The sequence below is a fragment of the Dreissena polymorpha genome, chromosome 1, assembly GCF_020536995.1.
Source record: "Dreissena polymorpha isolate Duluth1 chromosome 1, UMN_Dpol_1.0, whole genome shotgun sequence".
In the NCBI taxonomy this organism is placed as follows: Eukaryota; Metazoa; Mollusca; class Bivalvia; order Myida; family Dreissenidae; genus Dreissena; species Dreissena polymorpha.
The window spans coordinates 21,567,402-21,592,688 of NC_068355.1; the positions used below are offsets into that span (position 1 = coordinate 21,567,402).

A 25,287-nucleotide genomic window follows, 5' to 3' on the forward strand; every position below is an offset into this window, starting at 1 on the left:
AACTACATCATTAACCCATTTATGCCTAGCGTCTAGAAAAAAAGGCCATGGCAAACAGCGTAGACCCAGATTAGACGCCGCATGATGCATAAGGGTCTGTGTTGTTTGCTTAAAGGAATTTCTGTAAGAAATATTCTAATTTAGAAATAAATATACATGACATCCCTAAAAACGTCTCCAGGAAAGCGCTCTATCAAAGCTCATAGTTTCTACTTGCATCTTGATAAATGACGCAATTAATCGATGTTTCGAAGCCTGAGACAGGCCATTCAATCAAACCCGAGCGACGTGAGACTACTTACCGCACGTGGATATTTAAATTATGTGTCGTATACTGAGAAAACTGGGCTTAATGCATGTGCGTAAAGTGTCGTCCCAGATTCCGCTTTTATGACATTTTTTCGTTTAAATGAAGTCTATTCTTAGCATAAATCCAATTTAGGCGGAAAGGATCGTCCCTGACTAGCCTGTGCGGACTGCACAGGCTAATCTGGGACGACACTTTACGCACATGCATTGTGCCCAGTTTTCTCAGAACGCGACATATATATTGTATGTTGCGTGTTTTCTTTATGAAACGAGCTAAACCCGTTCACTAAACCGTCACTATACCCCCTCAACCCCCCCCCCCCACACACACACACATACATATCGTGAAAATACATTTATGACATTAAAGCTTATATGATACAACATCATACACTTTAGACATTAAATACAACAGCCCTCGTGAACATTTAACAAACCGGGGTCGTTTTTCTTACATGTACATTCTTTAATTAAATGTTGTTTAAGTATATGTAGGTTTTTAATAAATGTAGACAAGGCAAAAGGACTGATGTATATATTACACATACACATAGAATTGTTGTAAAAATGCAGCAAATTATCGACTCTGATATCAACAATGCTGTCATACAACGTTACGCGCATGCTTAAAAGAAACAGTTTACTACATATATATGTGTGAAATGTGATCATATACACTGCATTTGTAAACTACACGATTTATAAACATTCTTAAAAAAAAATACACTCTATCCACTTCAGTGTTCTTATATAACATTTAAATAATGCATGTTTTGTGTATTATTTATTTACTTCTGCTTCCTTGTAACATTGTCAACAATAACTTGTACATTTTAATTTCCCTTTTCCGTGTTTGTAAAAAAGAACTGCGTTTAAAGCGGAACTTTGAAGTATCGTTTTAGCTATGCCCTCTTTACAATTAAAAACACAATTCAGATTCAACATTGCTTACGCAATACAATATTAGGTTATAAAAACGACTGGTATCTTATGTGAAATCTTCACTGTTGTATGGCCAACAATTGCACAACGAATGATGTATGTGACCAATCGTTTTAAGATGATAGTAAATTATTTTTTTTCTCTAGATTATCATTTTAAGGGACTTTTTACACAAAAGTAGCGCTTGAATGTACTCAAAACCATCAAGCGGTTATATTAAGATTGCAGAAATAGAATGCTTAATACAAATGTGATGTCAGAGTATGGTTGTACATGCTTCATATTTATACATATATGATAGACATTCTGACGCAGAGGGTGTTGTTTTACTTAAAACTATTCTTGCCAATTGGACACCCGCCAGAATATTTTATTCCAAACAAAAAATGACAACGTTTTAAAGTTTCGATTAGGAAATAAAACAAAGTAATGACAACGAAACCCTTCAATTAATATTGATATAAATACTACAATTAAGTAAATGCTCTGCAATCGTTAAAAAGAAACGCATGCGGGGAAAACCGGGCTTAAAGCGTAAAGTGCCGTCCCAGAGAAGCTTTGCAGTCCCCACAGGCTGAATCGGGACGACGATTTCCGCCTAAACTGGATTTTTGTTTTTAACATACTTCCTTTAAACGAAAAAGTCATTAAAAGTGGAAAGTGTCGTCCCTCTGTTGCCTGAACATACTTCACATGCTAATCTAAAACGACACTTGACGCAAATGAATTAAGCTCAATTTATACAAAACGAGGCAAAAACAAAATGGTATCAAAATACATTTACTGCAATTGCAAAAACATGTTACAGTTTTGTTTAGATATTATACAATCATGTGGCATTGTCTTTTCTTTCTATAAAATAGCGAAGAAAACATATGTGTTGGTCACTGCTAGTGATTGAGATAAGATTTCACTGATATTATTAGTATTTAAATAATTCCCCTATATTCGATACCGCTAACTAATGAAAGCGCGTTGTGATTCATTTATTGAAAAATGTCAAAACTAAAAAAGACTACATTTACGACCTGTTTTTCAAACAACAAGCCAGATGTTAATTAAGTGTTGTATGCTGTGCAATAAAACACGCGGATCAGTGCACACGCGGTCTGTTTGTTTACATATCAATGTTTAGAATGTTATAGTTCTGAAATATGTTTTTCGTTTGACTTATTGCAGTTGAATTTCTCCTATGTTTGTTTGTATATGAATCGCGTTCTGAGAGAACCGGGCTTAATGCATGGAGCCCGCACCGGCTAATCAGGGACGACACTTCCCGCCTTTAAAAAAATGCTCATGTAAGAGAGTCCTTTCTAAACAAAATTCAGTTTAAGCAGAAAGGGTTGTCATTGATTAGTCGGACTGCACAGGCTGTTTTGTGCCCATATTTTGCGAACATGCATTAAGCCCGTTTTCCCATAGCGCGGGTTTCCCCATAGCACGGGTTTCCCCATAGCGCGGGTTTTCCCCATAGCGCGAGTTTCCCATAGCGCGAGTTTTCCCATAGCGCGAGTTTTCCCATAGATGCGGATTTTCCCATAGTGCGGATTTTCCCGTAGCGCGGGTTTTCCCATAGCGCGGGTTTTCCCATAGCGCGGATTTTCCCATAGTGCGGATTTTCCCGTAGCGCGGGTTTTCCCATAGCGCGGCACATATACATCATGAGCGAGTTCACTGACCCCCCCCCCCCCCCCCCTCCATACGTTGAGGACTCGATATTGAAATTCTAAAAGCAACCATTAATTCCTGATGACTTTTGGTTACTCAACAGGTCCGGGGAAGAAATCAATACCTCATCTGAGCGGCTATTCAAACCGCTGTGTTCCTAACAAGAAAACCCTGATATGGCCGTTATCACGTGATATCAGACATCAATAATTCTAAAGGGAACATTTGTCGGTTGCTTATCGTCTGTCCGAGCGGACTTAGTCCATAACCGTCTATCAGTTCCCTGGAATGTATCTGGAGCGACAGACTGATACGCTGTAACGAGTTCATACGTCAGATGAAAAGTTGGTTTCCTTCAATAACAGTTACTTTCCTGAATACCGCGGTTTCAGACAACGCATAACTGAGCCGCATGCGATAGATTTGTTTATTCATTTTATAATTGAAGTTGTCTGGATGATGCCTAATTCCCCGCCTAAATGGCGCCCAAACATGCAACGCTCAGCAGAAAGTAGAGGAACGATTTACATGGTATTAAACCCATTTATTCCTAGCAGACTCTCTCATCCTTCTTAGTTGGATCAATTTATTTCCGAAATTAGGGATGCTTAGTAAACTTAGTTTTATATTTAGAATACTTCTTACAGTAATTCCTTTTTAAGCAAACAGCGCAGACCCTGATGAGACGCCGCATTATCATGCGTCTCATCTGGGTCTACGCCGTTTGTCAATTCCTTTTTTCTAAAAGGTCCTTCAAACATACACGGCCACAATAATTCATGCGGAATCGCATATTTACCAGAAACACTGAATATACGTGACAATCAAACTGGTTTAAATGCGAACACGTACAGATTTATTATTTTTAGTAATATTTTCACACATTACTTTTTCCCGAAATATTTTGAAAGGTCAAAACGGGGAGAATTCAGTCTCGAAATTGTTTTAGATAGTTTCGTACAATAATGATAAGAGGTCGAAATGGTCATAGGTCGCTGACCAATAACAGAAGGAACTTAACCCATTTATGCCATTTAGTTAATTAAAACGCCGCCTATATTATACGCGAAATCCGACCCACGGGCAACGGAACTCTAAGCAAAGAAGCCATAGTGCGCTGCTCGGTCGGGTTATCAATTGCGAGCTCTACCCTGGGCAATTACCCGCACGAGACGGATGGTGATCGCATGTCGCGCGCCTTCAGTTATTGATTTGCAATAGTTGAACAGACGTTCCGTGTACATTTACATAATTCAAATCAGAGACGCGGCATTAATTCTGCTTTCAGGATCGCTAATGCGGATCTCGTATTTCCTGCGGGCGGAGAGGCTGGCAGACATGTACACCATGTTTGATGCTGAAACGTGAAATTGGCGTCTATGTCTTGTAAGCATCCGGGACCAAGGTGTTTAATGCATGAGCGAAACGTGTTGTCCCACATTAGCCAGTGCAATCCGCACAGGCTTCTAAGGGATATCACTTTTCGCCCAATATGAATTTACGTTCAGTAGAGACTTCGTTCAAACGAAAAATTCCATTAAAGCGTAAAGATAAGCCTGTGCGGATTATATGGGCTATTATGGGAAAACACTTTACCGCCATGCATTAAGCACCGTTATCACCGCGAATCTCGTATTTGAGTCGCGTTCTGAGAAAACTGCATAATGCATGTGCGTAAAGATTCGTCCCAGATTAGCCTGTGCAGTCCGCACAGGCTAATCAGGGACGACACTTTCCGCATAAATTGGATTTTTGCTAAGAAGAGACTTCAATTAAACGAAAAATGTCATTAAAGCGGAAAATGTCATCCCTGATTGGCCTGTGCGGATTGCACAGGCTAATCTGGGACGACACTTTACGCACATGCATTATACCCAGTTTTCTCAGTACACGACACATTTCCTGCGGGCGGGGAGGCTGAAACACATGTACACGATGTTTGCTGCTGAAACACGGCGTCTACAGCCTATAAGTATCATACACTGACGAATTTAGCAGATTTGCACGATAGTTGAACGCGAGTACAATTTATTGTGCACTAGTGAGAATTTATTGAAACAACAATGATGTGGGATTCATCTCTCTCGCTGACATTGTTAATAGCTCTAAACAAGTCACCAAGCCACCCTCAAAGCCTTAAATCAACAAGTCTGACCGTAAAACCGCAACTTAACAACGTATTGGTATGAAACAACCTACACATTCACTACAATTACTCGAGCGTAGACAGCCATTAAATTAATCGCCTCATTTCGCGTGTAAGTACACCCCCTCCCTCTCCCTCCCATCGGTCAGCGGTCCGGGCATAGTATCACGAACATACTTTAGTCAATATTTTGACTAAACTTTTTTTTTCTCTTTGAGATAAGTTTTGACATCATTCCCAACGTTGTGTTTACAACAGTTTTTTTTTTAAATTTCCAGACTGACTCAACCCGGAGTTTGAAAGGAATTATGTGCTAATTATTATAGCTTATATGTAAGTGGATTTTTGCTAAGAAGAGACTTTCTTAAAGCGAAAAATATCATGAAAGCGAAAAGTGTCGAACTGCACAGGCTAATCCGGGACGACACTTTTCGCACATGCATTAAACACCCTTTTCACAGAGCACGGCCAATTTATATACATGAACTTGGCTGAAGTACACGCAATTGTGTACGACTTCATGGCGTGTTATCCATGTTAAAATGTCAATGCTCTTTATAAAAAATTCATATGTTATGGTAAACATCTGTAATAAATAAATACTACCCATGTTTGACTGTCATAAATTGTCATACATGATAGCTGCCACACATAAATAGAACGAAAATGAGCTTCGTTATGGGAAAATGGGGCTTAATGCAATAAAATCAAGTTTTAGCGGGAAGTGTCGTCATAGATTAGCCTCTACAGATTGCACAGGCTCAAATCGGATGACAATTTAATAATATGGATTCAGCCCTGTTTTTCCACCGCGAGACTTGTTTGCATAAACTTTGCTGAAAAACACGAAAGCATTTTACGACTTTAAAAAAATAAAGAAAAAGTATCAATTAAGAAAATCATAATCGCTTTATCGTCTCACGTTTATTATGCGATAGATAATCAAAATAATCATTTTATATGTGACCTGTTAAACAAATTTATGTGTCAGTAATATGATATCAAATAATAATGAACAGCAAATAAAGTTAAAAATAAAATTACTTAAAGATAAAGGGATGGAAGAACGACACATATTTGTTCGATCCTCTTATACAAATACATGGGCTTGTTAAATCAAGCGGCTACTTCTGTCGAACGTTATGTTATTTTATGTTAAACAGTCGTAATAAATAATCACTACACATGTTTGTATGTCATATAAATGTCATATAAATGTCATATAACTGTCTTATATGACAGCTGTACTACCTTCATCAATCGAAAGAAAATAATTGTGGAGAAGCCAATTTTCGGACTTAAATGTGCATGGTTTATATCAAAAACGATTCATAAAACTCTGGCGATGCAAATTACCGGAAGGCACCATTTATCTAGGTAATTTAGCGATCTCAGCGGGGTAAATCATAGACAGGACGTTCGCATGGACCGCAAAGGAATCTTAACCCATTTATGCCTAGAGGACTCTCCCATCCTTCTAAATTGGATCAATTTATTTCCAAAATTTGGGATGTCTAGTATATGTTTTTCTATATTTATAATATTTCTTACAGAAATTCCTTCAATCAAACAGCGCAGACCCTGATGAGACGCCGTATCATGCGGCGTCTCAGCTGGGTCTACGCTGTTTGCCAAGGCCTTTTTTCTAGACGCTAGGCATTAATGGGTTAAGATACATGCCAGTCAATATAGAAATATACAATCATGATATATCCGTTGAAAATAATGGGCATGGTTACTAAAAATTTTAACGGACTTTAATTTTGGGATGAAGTTATCAATGTGACATAATTGTTAACCCTTTAAATATATCTGTCAGTTGTAAACAAATAAGTTTGGTCGAATAATTTTCAAATGTTTTATGAAAAATAATTATAGGGGACTGAAGTCAACAGACTGTTACCTAAACTGACCGATACAGTTTTGAGAAACAGAGCCATAGTTATTGATAGCTCTTGTCAGAATGCTGGATACACCAGACACGTTTATACGCGTTGTTTATTTATAATAATCGCACATCGCGAGCTGAAATTCCGTTCCACCCCAGTGGCTTATTTTGACACACATTGTTAATATTATTTAGACCGCAAAAATGTGAGGTCATGCTAAATACAATAGGGTTAACGTGCCTTGATCAATGACTGGCGAGCCTCTCCAAAGTTGGACAGTCACATTTAGCAGTCCGCTACACAACTTTTATTTCCTCATTCTGGGTAAACTCGGCATAATGCACTTGCGTGCAGTCCGCACAGGTTATTCAGGTAAGACACTTTCCACCAAAACAGATTTTTCGCTAAAAAGATACTTCCTTTCAACGAAAACAGTCCATTAAAGCGGAAAGTGTAGTCCCTGATAAGCCTGTGTAGTCCCTGATAAGCCTGTGTGTAGTCCCTGATAAACCTGTGTAGTCCCTGATAAGCCTGTGTGTAGTCCCTGATAAGCCTGTGTGTAGTCCCTGATAAGCCCGTGTGTAGTCCCTGATAAGCCCGTGTGTAGTCCCTGATAAGCCTGTGTGTAGTCCCTGATAAGCCTGTGTAGTCCCTGATAAGTCTGTGTGTAGTCCTTGATAAGCCTGTGTGTAGTCCCTGATAAGTCTGTGTGTAGTCCCTGATAAGTCTGTGTGTAGTCCCTGATAAGTATGTGTGTAGTCCCTGATAAGCCTGTGTGTAGTCCATGATAAGCCCGTGTGTAGTCCCTGATAAGTCTGTGTGTAGTCCCTGATAAGCCCGTGTGTAGTCCCTGATAAGTCTGTGTGTAGTCCTTGATAAGCCTGTGTTTAGTCCCTGATAAGTCTGTGTGTAGTCCCTGATAAGCCCGTGTGTAGTCCCTGATAAGCCCGTGTAGTCCTTGATAAGCCTGTGTGTAGTCCCTGATAAGCCCGTGTAGTCCTTGATAAGCCTGTGTGTAGTCCCTGATAAGCCTGTGTGTAGTCCCTGATAAGCCCGTGTGTAGTCCCTGATAAGCCCGTGTGTAGTCCCTGATAAGCCTGTGTGTAGTCCCTGATAAGCCCGTGTGTAGTCCCTGATAAGCCCGTGTGTAGTCCCTGATAAGCCCGTGTGTAGTCCCTGATAAGCCTGTGTGTAGTCCCTGATAAGCCTGTGTGTAGTCCCTGATAAGCCTGTGTGTAGTCCCTGATAAGCCTGTGTGTAGTCCCTGATAAGCCTGTGTAGTCCTTGATAAGCCCGTGTGTAGTCCCTGATAAGCCTGTGTGTAGTCCCTGATAAGCCTGTGTGTAGTCCCTGATAAGCCTGTGTGTAGTCCCTTATAAGCCTGTGTGTAGTCCCTGATAAGCCTGTGTGTAGTCCCTGATAAGCCTGTGTGTAGTCCCTGATAAGCCTGTGTGTAGTCCCTGATAAGCCTGTGTGTAGTCCCTGATAAGCCTGTGTGTAGTCCCTGATAAACCTGTGTGTAGTCCCTTATAAGCCTGTTCGGACTGCACATTCTAATCTGGAACACCACTTTACTCGCATGCATTATGCCCAAGTTTCACAAAACGAGGGTTCAATAACAACGTCCCGTGCTGAGCGTCACGGTAAAAGGAGGACTATAAGCTGGCCATTTAGTAGTTTAATCAAAGAATACCTATTTTCTTCAACTCAGTCAGAGCTTTTGATAATATTCATTTACAACCATAATCACGTAACAATTCACAGGAACACAAATGCTTTATATCCTACACATTGCTTTAACTAGACCTACTAAACGAAAGGCCGCACCGTCCTGCCGCCATGAAGTCCCTCCCCTACAATTCCCCTTTTTATCTGACCACATGATTATTCAGAAATTAGTAAATGGAGATTCAATCAATTAACCAAATTTTCACAGTGAAACTATTTATTTATTTATTTTGCTTTTATGACCATGTTTAAATAAAATAACATGATGTAATAAAAAATATATAGATAACACATTCTATATAGAAAATATGCCACAGGGGTAATAAAATTACATGTTTGACTGCGCGCGATAAAGAGCCCTTTTGGCAAAAGAGCACACTATCATTTTAACAACGTAGCTTGAGGTCTCATTACCCTAATACGTGTACATTTGTTATTGTCATGAATAACACCGGTTATATTAAGAGAGTACAGTTCCCACATTAGCAACGTTTTATTGCGTGTTAGGTCATAATAAGTGTGCGTGAAACATACAATCCACATATTTCACACATACTGGTTTGATGGCGCAGGAATTTCAGCTATGCGGTACGTGTCTATGACACGGGGGTCACAGCTCCCGAGATAAATTAGCCAACACGCGGCCGTCAGAGCGCGCTCACTGACGCTACGTTGTATCAACCAACGCCCTTAACCATGCCCCGATGTTTATTGTACTCTTCTTAAAAAAAAACAGTGTTAACCTAGTACGGCTTCATATTTATGTTACGAAAATAAAATAATATTTATTACATCATATATCGCTGAACGCATTTGCATATTTCGCTTAGACTCCCCAGTGTACTCCGAGCAGTCTGTTAGCAATATTAACGAAACCCACATGGCGACGCTATAATCGGTGAGAAATTTTTTGGAAGATAAGAGCACTCCATGAAACCTAGCACCCCGATAAGAAAAACATGTGCCTTCTCAACTTAGCACGTGCAAGTGCAAGGACGGCAACTTCAGTTAACCCATTTATGCCTAGAGTATAGAAAAAGGGCCTTGGCAAACAGCGTAGACCCAGATGAGATTTCTGTAAAAAATATTCAAAATATAGAAATAAATATACTAGACATCCCTAATTTTGGAAATAAATTGATCCAATTTAGAAGGATGGAAGAGTCCACTAGGCATAAATGGGTTAACTTGTGCATGAGACTGTTTTTAGAAATTGTCAGAAAGTACCACACACTTACGTCAAACACTAGAATACGAAGTGTCCACTTGAAAGTACAAATTGCGGCATGGAATGTTTGCGTAATGTCAGAATCCGTTGATTTTGTATTCCCAACAACGTTTATGTCCCCCAGGGGAACATCTTGTTTTTGCCCTGTCTGTTTGTTGGTTTGTTTGCGTCAAACTTTAACCTTGGTCATAACTTTTAGAGTGATGAAAGGTCAAGGTCATCCTTCAAGTTCAAAAGTCAAATATATGAGGTGGGGGAACATAGTGTTTCACAAAAACATCTTGTTAAACATGTACCTCATCTTAAATAGCATAAGCATAAAATTGTGTAAAGTATTACTCATGTGAATTGTTTGCAAATTAAGTTTTCTCATGAAAGTATCATGATAAAACGCAATTTTCCCCACTATTTCGTTCGCACGTTCTTCCTTAACCGAACTTTTAAACGCATGCATAATTATACTGCTTGTGCGAGAAGAATCCATCCGCACGTTCGTTTAAATATGTTGATAAATCTATACTTTACGCTGTTAACAATAACCTAACAGTTCGCCGATTTCAGAAGGCACGCATTCCGAACGTGGGCTTAACAGAAATGTAAAATGGGTGCTTAGGCTTCAAGGCGTCTCATCTGGGTCTCCGCTGTTTGCTTAAAGAAATTCCAGTAAGTAGTATTCTAAATATAGAAATAAATATACTAGACACCCCTAATTTTGGAAATAAATTGATCCAATTAAGAAGGATGGAAAAGTCCACTGGGCATAAATGGGTTAAATAAGCCGTGCTATGTGAGGGGTTTAATGCATGTGCGTAAAGTGTCGTCCCAGATAAGCCTGTGCAGTCCGCACAGGTTAATCAGGGACGACACTCCGCCTAAACTAGATTTTTGCTAAGAAGATACTTTCGTTAAACATAAAATATCATAAAAGCGGAAAGTGTCGTCCCTGATTAGCCTGGGATGACACTTTACGCACATTCAGAACAAGGCTCAAATGATACCACGCTGGTGTCTGACTTTAGCCGCTCTTATCATTATCAGTGCTGATCAATACAGAGATGCAGATGCAACGGTGCAGCGAACCATCAAACGAAATTGAAAATTCTGCTGAGAGAAAAGATTTCAGACACAGATATTCTTAGATATTCTTAATGATGGGTTGATGCACTGACATGGCTACCTCACGATGGGCCAGTCACTGTCTACACTAAGCCCGTAATGTAGACCGTATCTCGGAAATATTTCCACAAATGCAATTTTCTGATTGACGGCCGGCCGGCACGCGATCTCGTGCCTTGTGGGAGACACGCCGCTGTCGGGAGACTGACACGCTGGAGTAACAGAACAATCAAAGACCTCCCCTGCGTAGTGACGGTAGCCACTATATTCACCAATACAATTATCATATATTTGAAAGGATTTTTAGTGAAAAAAAAATGTTCTACAAAATTGGTCGTTTTCTAAAAAATGACGAGTTGAAAATAAAGATAAAAATGTGAAATGAGAATAACTAATTGAAAACATAATTAAAACGAAATATATGAATCAATTATTTCGTGGTTCAAAATGGTACCAGGCATTTGAAAGGAAGTGATATGCATGGAACCAGTCATATCTATAATAGTATGAACCGCGCTCTGTGAAAACGTGGCTTCATGCATGTGCGTAAAGTGACATCCGAGATTAACATGTGCAGTCCCCACACGCTTATCAGAGAGGAAACTTTCCGTCTAAACGGAATTTCCGCTAAATCCTTTAACTCTTTCAGTGCGGGAACCGAATTTTGAAGGCCTTTGCAAACAGTTTGGATCCAGATGAGACGCCACAGAACGTGGCGTCTCATCTGGATCCAAACTGTTAGCTATTCTGATAGTATTCTTTGAAAAAAAAATCGAAGAAAATGCTAATTTTATAAATTCAGCAGACGACATTTTAGCAGACGACAAATTTCCCAGCATGCAAAGGGTTAAACGAAAAATGAGCGGACTTCACAGGCTACTACGCACGTGCATTAAGACCGGTTTTCCACAGCGTTACTCATATTCACACGAGCATGAGTGGCCTGGTGATTAGAAGATATTTATTTATATCTGACACTTACATCTGATTTAAGTTTGTATTATTCAATCGTTCACTCCCACAGACAAACAATGCGGATACCCATTTAGAGATCATTAGCTGTAAGAGGCGTTTCCGGCACTCACTAAGCGAGTTTAAGTGTCCAAGTGTCAACATGAAGAGGCCGGTGAAGTCACTGGTTCTCCACTTGGAGATCTTCCACGGTCAACGCTGTTGCTGCGATGGTTTGGAAGCCACACAAAAGTGGAGCAATCAGTGAACTACGAGATTTTGAAAATCATCGTTTTTCGTGAGACATTTTTTTCGTTGATATTGTGGTTTGACCGAATTTTTCAAAAACACGTTTAAACAACCACTTTTTTTTTCAAAATTAAAGTCCGCGTGTTTGCGTGTCCACGATAAAGCCAATTTAAGGCGCGATCTGAGAAAACGGGGCTTAATGCATGTGCGTAAAGTGTCATCCCAGATTAGACTCTGCAGTCCGCACAGGCTAATCAGGGACGACACTTTCCGCTTTTATTGTATTTTCGTTTAAAGGAAGTCTCTTCTACACGAAAATTTAGTTAAGGCGGAAAGTGCCGTCCCTGACTGCACAGGCTTATCTGGAACGACATTTTACGCACAAGCATTAAGCACAGTTTTCTCAGAACGCGAATTATTAAAGCTACGAAATTGCATGACAACCAATATAAATGACTTTACAGTATTCGGAATGAACGTGCATGTCACACGCAACATCGCAAAATGCTCAACATCAATTGCCATATATGAGCACTGTAATCCATTCTTCTTATTTATAAAGTGAAGTTTCAATTACCAGAGTATGATATGTAGACTCGTCTCAAAATACAGCACTCATCTACAGTTAATAACGACTCACTGCTCGGGTTTCATCTTTCATTGGAATGTGAAAAATGGCTTACGGAATGTTATAATGTAGCTACTAATATAACATAAAAATTCGGTCAATAAAATAATGGTCATATTTCACAATCAAAAAGATACAATTGTGCAACTGACAATCTCGAGGTTAGATGTTAATGTTTAGTAAATGATGTAATGTATACACTCTACATAATAAATAGCTCGAGTTACGGTATTTTAAACCAAACGTCAACAACATTGTTCGATGTCAAGTTATATACACCGGTGATCCCGCTCGCGCACATTGTACATGCTAGTTTTGTGATATTTGCATATATATATATATATATATATGTATATGTATATATATATATATATATATTTATATATATTTATTTATTTATTTTTATAGCTCTTACACTTAAAAGCGTCAGATTTAAAATGGGTCAGATTTTAGGCTAAACGCACTTTTTCACATATAACTAGTATTGTGTTGTTTTTTTACCACAAAAAATAATTATGCTCGTGCTCTGTGAAAAGAGGATTTGATGCATGTGCGTAGTAAAGAGTTGTCCCCGATTAGCCTGTGTAGTCCGCACAGGCTAATCAGCAACGACATTTTCCGCTTTTATTATATTTTTCGTTTAAAAAAGGCTCTTCTTAGCAAAAAATCAAGTTAAGGCGGAAAGTGTCTTCCCTAATAAGCCTGTGCTGATATCACAGGCTTATCCGGGATGACACTTTACGCACATGTATTAAACCCCCTTTTCACAGAGTAAGGCTCAAATGGAATGGTCCTGTCTATTCACGCTGAGCCAGAGCACAGGTATTGGGCGCGTAGCAAATTCACTTAAACACTATCAATATGTCATAAAACAACTTTTTTCATTAAAAATATATATATATAAATCTGATATAATATATTTTTTAAATCATTTTTTATTTTTTGATGACAAAAAGGTTGTTTTATGACATATTGATAGTGTTAAAGTGACTTGGCCACGCGCCCAATACCTGTGAGCCAGAGTACCCCGAAGAACCCAATCAATTCGATATTGTGACACACACAAAAAACTCCCATGCTGCCGGTTTGGGAATTATACTCAAATCGCAAATGTAAGAGGCGCGTGTACCAACGACTGGTAACAACCGGACATCTAACATTGTAGCTATTATATTACAGCTGTTATTTTATACTTTGAATCAGCAACGCACGCATTGCCACAAAATTATAGGTAATCAACGGAAACACTTCGAATCGATACATTGATTCGCATGTGTAACGCTTTGTAGAGTTTATAATTCAAAATGATGCTTCCTCATAAACGAAATTGTCTATTCAGAGTGTGTCTTCGCAATCTGTGTTATTTCGCTACACTGTTCTGTTATTTCTTGAATCTGTTTGAAATTTTCATTTCGACTATCTGTGCACGAGTCCCTTTAAAACAGACGCGACATCACCATTATGCTTTCGTTTATCAGTAAATCGTAACATAATCAAGGTTTAATTGGAACCAGTAAACATTTCCCGAACGGAACAGAGCAAGAAATCGATATCCGTTGATCAGATGCGTTCACTGCGTCCCAGTGACTCAGAGTGACACACTAGTGCTTGGAACCAGAATAAGATCTCTTCCAGCAGAAGAAATTGGGAACCAACTTGACTAGATCTCTGATTCAGCGAGTGATTCACGCTGCCTGTCAACATGCATACATCAACACTGACTGGCACAAAACATGCTCTTCTAGACTGCGCTCGCTCGAATCAACAAGAAACATGCGTAGATTTTTATCGGAACTGAAACCAACCCATAAACCATTTGCGGTTGTCTCTGACACTGGTGCAACTTACATTCTTAAAATGTCATGTCCTTTAAACAATATTTGCCGAAGAATTGTTTTTAAAGATTGTCACTCGCATTACTCATCACTACTTATTTAACCCATTTATGTCTAGTGGAGTGTCCCACCCTTCTAAATTGGATCAATTTATTTCCAAAATTAGGGATGTCTAGTATATGTATTTCTATATTTATAATATTTCTTACAAAAATTCCTGTAAGCAAACAGCGCAGACCCAGATGAGACGCCGCTGTTTGCCAATGCCTTTTTTCTAGACGCTAGGCATTAATGGGTTAAGAATGCGATATAAGCGGTGTTTGATCCTGATCTTATACGAAATGTAACCAGGTGCCCAATTGTACAGGATACATCTGTTTGTAAGTGAATCAACTAACATGAAACAGATAAACAAAGCTCCCGACAGATTAAACACCACACTCGAACATAAACACATGATAGGGCGGTAGAATTTTCAGCGATTAATAAGATGCTGACATCTGCTTCTATACTTTGATCCAGCCCCGATCTAGGAAAACGTCGCTTAATGCATGAGAAATAAGTGTCATTCCAGATAAGTCTGTGCAGTCCACACAGGCTGGTCAGTGACGACACTTTCCGCGTATATGGAACTTTTCGTTTTGAAGAAAGTACTAGTATATTATTAACGTACATCCAATGTATCGAGGGGTTAAAGCCAGAACGTGATAACTCCATTTTTCAAATAGTGGAGAAAAACGCAAAATTAAGGTTTGACAGACTACAACTTTTAAATGAATATGAATATCAGCGTAATATTTGGTTATAATATAGGTAATAGTATTGTTATGACATTGTAAACATATTATATGATTGCATACAATATTTTAATGCTTTTGTATTCAAAATAGCACTTACTTCATTCTGGCATAAACGTAAAACATATATATTTTCAGAGTACAACTGTGTTAAGTGCACTTGGTGCTATTTTGCATAAGAATTGAACCCTGCTTTTCCTATGCCATACAGGACTTAGTGCCATTAAGGCAAAACAGCCTTGGACTATGCATCAATTTCACGAGACTAAACGAAACATGTGCACTTAAAACAAGTATATTTTAATAATTATAATGGTAATTCTTTTTGTAGAAGTACATACTTATTTTCTTTTGCATTCTAGATTTGAACAGGACATGCAAATGTGTCTCCAACCTTAACAATGGAAGAAAGTTAAGATTCAGATATTCTATTCCACATCTGCATCTTATCTATCTTCTATTGTATCTGGGTCTGGAATATTCTTGAAATACTGGTGATATTCTGAAGGAATTATCCCTTCAGAGCAAAGTGATGGCAGGTCTTTCTTCTTTGTTGCTGTAATTGGAAGTTTGGAATCTACAAGGGTTGTATGTCACATTTTATAGAAGGTCCTTTGATAGAGGATTTGATTTGATTTTATAGAGGATATGAGTTTACCACACTGAAAACTGGTGTCATCAAAACTGCACTTAAAAAACACACACCCGGATCACAATTGTAGTTTTATCAATTTTATTTTTGTCCATATAACCTTTTGTCCACTTACATTTACAACATTTGGCGGCATTACAGTTTAAGCTACATGCTTGGTATAAAAAGCGTCATAGTTTTTCATAGGCACTACAACATACGGAGTTCTCTTTGGTGTAAACCTCACAATTGGTTCCCCATTAGTAAATATACCAATGTAAATTTCTTTGCTCATTCAATGGAAGCAGGTACACTATCACACTCCATCTGGGTATGTCCACTTTCTAAATACTTTTGTTCAATGGTGTCTATGTTTTTACATTTTTCAATGCAACAGTAATAACCTAATTTCGATTTTGACCACTACAACAGTCAGTATAAAAACAGACATTCTTTACTGTGCTGGGAAGGGATTTCATGTAAGTCAAAAGACAGGTTCCCACTTCACAGCCGCATTTTCCTTCAGTTTCGTTCCACAATAAACATGTCAAACTTGTGTTTTGTAAACAGTAAAAGAAAATATTGAAACTTTTTCTTTTTCTTTTATAATAAACTTGGCTCACACGAGAACATGGAATCGGTAAAACAGCCTCTAGATCAAATCTTATTTTACCATCTTAGTGGGAGAATAATGTCTTTTAGATAAGCACCAATGAAGGCATATCTAATTACAAATTAGCACAATAGTTTGTGTATTCCTGTTTAAATAAACAAGATGCAATAATTCCTTAACAAGGAAAGGGCTTCATATTTTGTTTTTACCTTAAAATATATGCACACATGGCTTATGTTTAAATGATTTAAGTGCACTTAAATCCTTTTGGCACATTTTTTTCCTCTCAATATGTATGAAAACTTATTGTGCCAAAATGACTTAAGTGCACTTGAAGCATTCTGGCATACACCAGATTTGTCGATAAGCACTTAGTGCACCTTGGTTCTTTCGGATAAACTATGTTGTATTCAAGATAAGATTCCAGGGAATAGTGCATATTGTAGAGCGTTGGAATAACTCTATGAAAGTGCAAAAAAGTGATTTTTGATAAAAAGTGCACTTATCACGTTCTGGCTTTAACCCCTCGGTATGAGTTAAATGTCGTCCCTCATTAGTCTATGCGACATGTGCAGGCTGTTTAATGTTGTCCCTCATTATTCTACGCGACATGTGCAGGCTAATGTTGGACGACACTTAACGCACATGCATTAAACCAAGTTTTCTCAGAATGGGGCTCCATTAAAACGTAAATCACGAGTTAAGTAGAGGCATTTTTATAAAAGCTTTCCAACTGGATTTTCTTAACCCATTTATGCCTAGTGTACTCTCCCATCCTTCTAAATTGGATCAATTTATTATCGAAATTAGGGATGTCTAGTATATTTATTTCTATATTTAGAATATTACTTACAGAAATTCCTGACAGCAAACAGCGTAGACCCAGATGAGACGCCGCATCATGCGGCGTCTCATCCGGGTCTACGCTGTTTGCAAAGGCCTTTTTTCTAGACGCTAGGCATAAATGGGTTAAACTGGCAAATATACAAGGCGTCATGGACAAATCAAACATTGATGCGCGAGTATGTACATACTTTGACTTAAACGTGTACATTGTACATCGTTACATGTATGTAGACTTTCTTAGTGCTTTCCGGTCAATTATGAGTGCCTATGAGTGTTGTGCAAGTCAGTAAGTAGACGGCGTGAGAAATCACGCGGTGACGTCATAAGGCGCCTGGGGCGTGGATCGCTTCTCTGATGGACATAAAAGCGTTACAACAACATAACTAGTGACACTAATGTGGCCGCCTCGATTCCTAAACTGATAAGAATAGATCAGACTGAAGATGATCGATATATCGCTGAGGAATGGTGCATGACTGGATAATGAATAGATACAAAGATAAGATCTCAATAATGCTGTTAGTGGGAGGGTTACGTCTACGCGCTCGTTGGGGCAGTTGCGCTCATTCGGAACATAACAGAAAACGCGGTCCGCCACTTAACAATCTTGTTTTGTGCGACATTGTTAACAGTTGCTTTGTAAGTTTCACATGACCGTTACATTAGTAATCTGATGTGTCACAGGCTGAAGTTGGTACTTGCAGTTAATGACGAACATCGGCGATTGTGTATACGCGCCTCGCTCTGTGACCGAACCATACGCGCCTCGCTCTGTGACCGAACCATACGCGCCTCGATCTGTGACCGAACCATACGCGCCTCGCTCTGTGACCGAACCATACGCGCCTCGCTCTGTGACCGAACCATACGCGCCTCGCTCTGTGACCGAACCATACGCGCCTCGCTCTGTGACCGAACCATACGCGCCTCGCTCTGTGACCGAACCATACGCGCCTCGCTCTGTGACCGAACCATACGCGCCTCGCTCTGTGACCGAACCATACGCGCCTCGCTCAGTGACCGAACCATACGCGCCTCGCTCTGTGACCGAACCATACGCGCCTCGCTCTGTGACCGAACCATACGCGCCTCGCTCTGTGACCGAACCATACGCGCCTCGCTCTGTGACCGAACCATACGCGCCTCGCTCTGTGACCGAACCATACGCGCCTCGCTCTGTGACCGAACCATACGCGCCTCGCTCTGTGACCGAACCATACGCGCCTCGCTCTGTGACCGAACCATACGCGCCTCGCTCTGTGACCGAACCATACGCCTTGACGCATTTTCATAAGAAGATCCTTCCTTTAAATGAAACATGATCTAGAAGCGGAAAGTATCGTCCCTGTGCATAGGCTATTCTCAGACGACACTTAATGCTCAAGCATTTTCCCAGAGCGAGGCTAACATATGGACCGTGCTCTGTGAAAAAGGGGTTTAATGCGGACTGCACAGGCTAATCTGGTACGACACTTTACGCATAAACGTTTTGCTAACAAGAGTCTGCCTTTAAAGAGAAATCATAACAGCGAAAAGTGTCGTCCCTGATTAGCCTGTGCGTACTGCACAGGCTAATCTGGTACGTCACTAAACGCACATGCATTAAACCCCATTTTCACAGAGCAAGGCTCATATATATTCGCACTAAGATTTTTTGTTGCAGGTGCGGTTCCACGTAACCAACTCTTTATTAAGACGTTTCATCAACTATAACGCTTGTATTTGTATTCAAGGTATGCGATAGGTACACTGGTATTCAAAGTACACTGTGTCATATTCCCCTTGCTCAACGGCCGGGTACACTGGTATTCAAAGTACACTGTGTCATATGCCCCTTGCTCAACGGCCGCGCTTTGTTTCACGCCCACTTTACCGCAACCTCGCGCAATCAATTATACAATGTACCTTGGGACAGGTTAATGTTCTCGAATGGACGTTAAATGGACTGGAGAATTGATGGGAGGGGGCAGAAAGGGACATGTCACCTGTCATGTCAGATAGCAATATAAATGTAACAATAGAAATATTACGCCTTTCATGGTGTAGTATTCGACACAAGTATTGATGAAAACGTTGACCGGTTTAAGGTTTCATGTATACGAGGTTACAGTCATAAAAATTATGAATTTCGCACGAATTTTCGTCGTAAATGGGTGTATTGTACTCACAGGAATTTGAACTGTTGAGCACTTTATATGCCTCCATATACAACCAAAACAATTACCGTCAAAACAGGTGATCTTTGTTTTCAAATCACGTGCGTTTACTCCTGTTTAGTACTTGATTTAACAAAAATTATTGTTAAATGTCCTTGTATATTTAAAGTCCGGCTGTTTTTGAATCACACTTTAAATGCATTAAGACGACCTCGGCGCATGTTATACTTTTGTAGTATACCTAATGCCTATTTTGTAACCATAGTTGCTCAGCAATTTGCAATATAATGAAAGCATTGTCGTATATTTTGTAAATCTACGTTTTGGACTTTTGTATTGTACTACATGTATATAAAGTTGGTAATTGCGTATGGTGATCAAGTGGTGTCAGAGATACTGTATATGTTGCACAATTGCATTTATGATTCAGTTCAGAGACATCAGCTGGTGATGGTGGTGATGATGATGGTGGTGGTGTTGTTGGTGGTGGGGGAGGGTGGTGTTGGTGGTGATAATGGTGGTGGTGGTGGTGGTGGTGATGTTGGTGGTGATGGTGGTGTTGGTGATGGAGGTGGTGGTGATGGTGGTGGTGATGATGGGTGTGGTGATGATGGTGGTGGTGGTGCAGATCGAGGTGCTGGTGATGGTTGTGATGCTGCTGGTTGTGGTGGTGTTGGTTTTGGTGGTGGTGGTGTTGATGATGGTGGTGATGATGATGATGGTGCTTAACTGCTTTTAGTTGTTGGTGGTGGTGTATCAGGCGGATATAACGGTGATGGTGGCGGTGTTGTGATTGTATTGTTGTTGATTGTGGTTGTAGTGGTGGCGGCGTTGATAGTGGTGATGATGGTGGTGGTGGAGATGAAGGTGGTGATCATGGCAGATATGTGGGTGGTGGCGATGGTGGTGGTAGTGTTGGTGGTTGTGATGGTAGTGATGGTGATGATGGCGTTGGTGATAATGGCGTTGGTGATGATGGCGTTGGAGATGATGACGTTGGTGATGATGGTGGTGGTGGAGGTGATGGTGTTGTAGTTGTTGGTGGTGATGTTACTGGCGGGGATTAAGGTAATGGTGGCGGTGGTGGTGATTTTGTTGTTGTTAATGGTCTCGGTAGTGTTGGTGGCGGTGGTAGTGTTGGTGGTGTAAGTCATGTAAGAGATGTACGTGATTTAAGTTGTGGTGTTGTTGATTTTGTTATTGTTGTTGATGGTAGTGTAAGTGGTTTTTGGATGTAGGTGGTGATGTTTTTGTTCGTTGTGGTGAGGATGATAATAATAATGATGATGAATAATAATATTATAATAATACTGGAAATTATTAAGTATGATAATGATGCCGATTAAAATGTTGCTGATGCTTTTTCGGCTTTTGATGATGATGATGTTGTTGTTAATTTTGATAATGATAATGATGATGCTGATGATGATGCTGCTGCTGATGATGATAGTGGCACTAATACATGTTGATGACGATGAGCTAAAGAGGATGACGTTTTTTCAGTGTCTTAAATAAATGACAACCAGCTCACTAGTCATTACCTCCAGCCATGACATGATACATCAAGTGAAATAAAGATGCTGCTGTCTGAACGCGATGTCAAAATGATTAGCCAGGTGATATTGGACTGGACGTTAAACAAACACAGCTCCCTTGCCTTTCCCTATTCCCCGCCGGCTAGAAGAGAATACTAAATAAACATTAAGAGCGAATGAAGAGAAGATCAGAAACAGACGAAGGTCTAGGTTCAAAAGCATGAACATTTGTTGTATAAGCATAAATATCAAACCATTGGGGAAAACAAACCACATGTGTTTGAAGCATGTCTGTTACGTGACTCATCGGAAATTTGAAATGAGTTCTCCTGAATATTATACTGAAAACGACCGTTTATCAGTGTATTAACCCATTTATGCCTTGAGGACTCTCCCATCCTTCTAAATTGGATCACTTTATTTCCAAAATTAGGGATGTCTAGTATACTTATTTCTACATTTAAAATATTTCTTATAGAAATTCCTTTACGCAGACAGCGCAGACCATGCGGCGTCTAATCTGGGACTACGCTGTTTGCCAAGGCCTTTTTCTAGACGCTAGGCATAAATGGGTTAAACAATTAATTTCCAATCAATCATGGCTTACCCAGCAGCTGGGAAAAACAGCGTAGAGATTTACGTAATTTGTTTTCATATGATCACCAATGATTTATCAAATTAAATATTATTTATTTGGCGTAGCTGTCATACCCATATTTTAACCTTGACCTATATGAACAGCGTACACAATTTTGGAATAAAATTCCCGAAAGTTAACCCGAATGAATAAAACGTTACTACTGCATTTGTCAAATTAACCCATTTATGCCCAGTGGACTCTCCCATCCTTCTAAATTGGATCAATTTATTTCCAAAATTAGGGGTGTCAAGTATATTTATTTCTATTAGAATATTCCATAAAGAAATTCATTTAAGCAAACAGCGCAGACCCAGATGAGACGCCGCATTATGCGGCGTCTCATCTGGGTCTACGCTGTTTGCAATGTTCTTTTTTCAGGACGCTAGGCATAAATGGGTTAAATTTGTTTGGGAAGCAGCATTCCATGTTATAAGGATGTTGAGCGTAAAGCTATCGTATCGCAGTCAGTACAAAATGTATATAGTTTTATATACTGACATATAAATAATAAACATTCAACTACTTTGGTTTTGAATAAGCAAGTGTCCCAGCACAATCATTGCACTTTGTTGTAACGCAACACATTTCATCATCACAGTATACCAAGGTTAGTGTGCGGAAGTCTGTCTGGAAATTAGCCCAATAACGTCACAATATGAATAGGCTACCAAATTGGCTGCCGACATAGGCTAGGGATTATTGCTACTGACATTTGCTACCGACATTGGCTATCGCGAGCTGCCGACATTGGCAATCGACAAAGGCTACAGACGTAGCAACCGATATTGGGTAGCGACATTGGCAACCGACATTGGCTACCGACATAGGCTAAGACATTGGCTACCGACATTAGCTAACGATATTGGCTAACGACATGGGATAGCGACCATTGCTAATGCCATTGGCTACCGAAATTCACTACCGTCATTGGCTTTTGACATCGACTATCGACATTAATTACTGACATTGACTACTGACATATGCAATTGACATAGGCTACCGACAATGGCTACCAACAACTGACATAGGCTACTGACAGAGGCTACTGACATAGGCTACTGACATAGGCTACTTACATAGGCTACTGACATTTACTATCGACAATGGCTACCGACATAGGCTACTTACAATCTACCGACATAGTCTACTGACATAGGCTACCGACATAGGCTACCGACATAGGCTATCGACATAGGCTACCGACATAGGCTACTGACATTTACTACCGACATAGGCTACTGACATTTACTACCGACATCGACATAGTCTACCGACATTGGCTACCGACATATGCTTATGACATAGGCTACCGACATAGGCTACTGACATAGGCTACTGGCATTTACTACCGACATAGGCTACTGATATTGGCTACTGATATAGTCTATCGACATAGGCTACCGACAAAGTCTACCGACATAGGCTACCGACATAGGCTACTGACGTAGGCTACCGACATAGGCTACCGACATAGGCTACTGACATTTACTACAGACATAGTCTACCGACATAGGCTACTGACATTTACTACAGACATAGTCTACCGACATAGGCTACTGACATATGCTACTGACAGAGGCTTCAAACATAGGCTACTTATATTTACTACAGACATAGTCTACTGACATAGGCTACCGACATAGGCTACTGAAATTTACTGCCGACATAGGCTACCGACATTGACTACCGACATTGACTACCGACATAGGCTACTGACATATGATACCGACATAGGCCACGAGATGTAAATATGTGATCGTAATGTGTGGAAAGAAAACTGCGTCGTAATAAAATAACGGCATGCCAGATATTTCAATCGTGGAGAACATACTAATGTTAATTACATGATATGCATGTGAGGACACATTTTATGTGATCTGATGTAATCTCATTTTTTATCTTGGTACAAAACCGTGAATTTGAAAGAACGTGTGGCGTACGTTACGGATAGTTCCGGAACGTGTAACATTTTGCAAATACCAGCATATATAACAATATAAATGTATAAAAAGCACAGGAAATGAGATATGCACTATTAATTGATTTATAAACTGAAAATAGTAATACAAAATGGATACTTATATATTCCATACACTACATAAAAAACATTGTGTACTGTGGACAAGCGACTTAATTTAGAACAAAATAATTATTAAACCTTAGTTTTCAATTAAACTATTCAAACCAGTTAATGTTAACTCATTTATTGCCTAGCGTCTAGAAAAAAGGCCTTGGCAAACAGCGTAGACCCAGATGAGACGCCGCATAATGCGGCGTCTCATCAGTGTCTTTGCTGTTTGCTTAAAGGAATTTCTGTAAGAAATATTCTAAATGTAGTAATAAATATACCAGACATCCATAATTTTGAAATAAATTGATCAAATTTAGAAGAATGGGAGAGCCCACTAGTCATAAATGGGTTAAACTATTATTTTCAAAATATGGATATACGCAGAACACCGCTTTTAAAGATATTTTGTTTATTCAATAAATTAATAGTGGAAACAATGTGCGGGTCTAAATTTCATTAACAATGAATTGTGAACGCAGAAACGTAAGATCCATAGAGCGTTTTTAGTTAGCTGGATGTTTTTTTGTTATTCAAATTTCTGAGTTATTTTCAAGTTTACCTATATTTATTTTTTATTTAATGGCTCCGTCTGCAGAAGTCTGCAGAGTCATTCTGCACAGCTCGTGGCTGGTTGCAGCAGACTGCAGACGCGCGCAGCCAAACTTTGGAGCCGCTGAAAGTGTCCTCAAATAGTCCGTTCACATATTTATACAAATAGATACGAGATTATTAAGCTAAAAAACACATAACAATTTAAAAAGTAACTCACGTGTAGTTTCTGTAGCCCCTTCCATTATTTTCCGCGATTTAGACCGGTTTTGGAAACGATATTTTACTTGTATTTAAATCCAAAATTCACACGCGTGTCACACTCAAAGTTGCAGACGCTGTAGTCACAAACTGAGACTGAGCGAAATCGAGGCTTTTGAATCGACGCGCCGCCTTGCGGCGAACGTCAGAGAGTAGGAATTACAAGGGAGACAACCTTGTATTTGTTGTAAGGTAAGTATAGCCTTGATTATCTCTCACAAATCAGTCGCGCCCCGAGGCTAGTGGAGCTGACAATATGGTTATCTCTCTTCCATCAATCAAAGTACAAACAACTGACTCATTGCCCGTATGTTGACACGACAGCATTATGATCACAGCTATATAGTCACTTTCAACATATATGGCGTACAGGGTTCTTAACAGAACCAAGAAGAAAGTCTTAATACAAAAAAATGCATACAGCCTGAACCAAGATGAAAGTCTTAATACAAAAATGTGAATACACTTTATCGTATTTTGTCTTTTTATATTAAATAGA

The 25,287-nt window shown here is 39.5% G+C and overlaps 1 protein-coding gene across 1 annotated transcript in view; it reads right to left on the reverse strand.

Annotated features, from left to right (window-relative positions):
• The window catches only part of LOC127874026 (uncharacterized), a 41,014-nt gene extending 16,121 nt beyond the window's left edge, over positions 1-24,893 (reverse strand). Inside the window, exon 1 of the mRNA XM_052418130.1 lies at positions 24,748-24,893. Coding sequence (XP_052274090.1) covers positions 24,748-24,772 — 25 coding nt within the window. The 5' untranslated portion in view covers positions 24,773-24,893. The remainder of the gene's footprint in view (positions 1-24,747) is intronic.
• Positions 24,894-25,287: the final 394 nt, after the last annotated feature.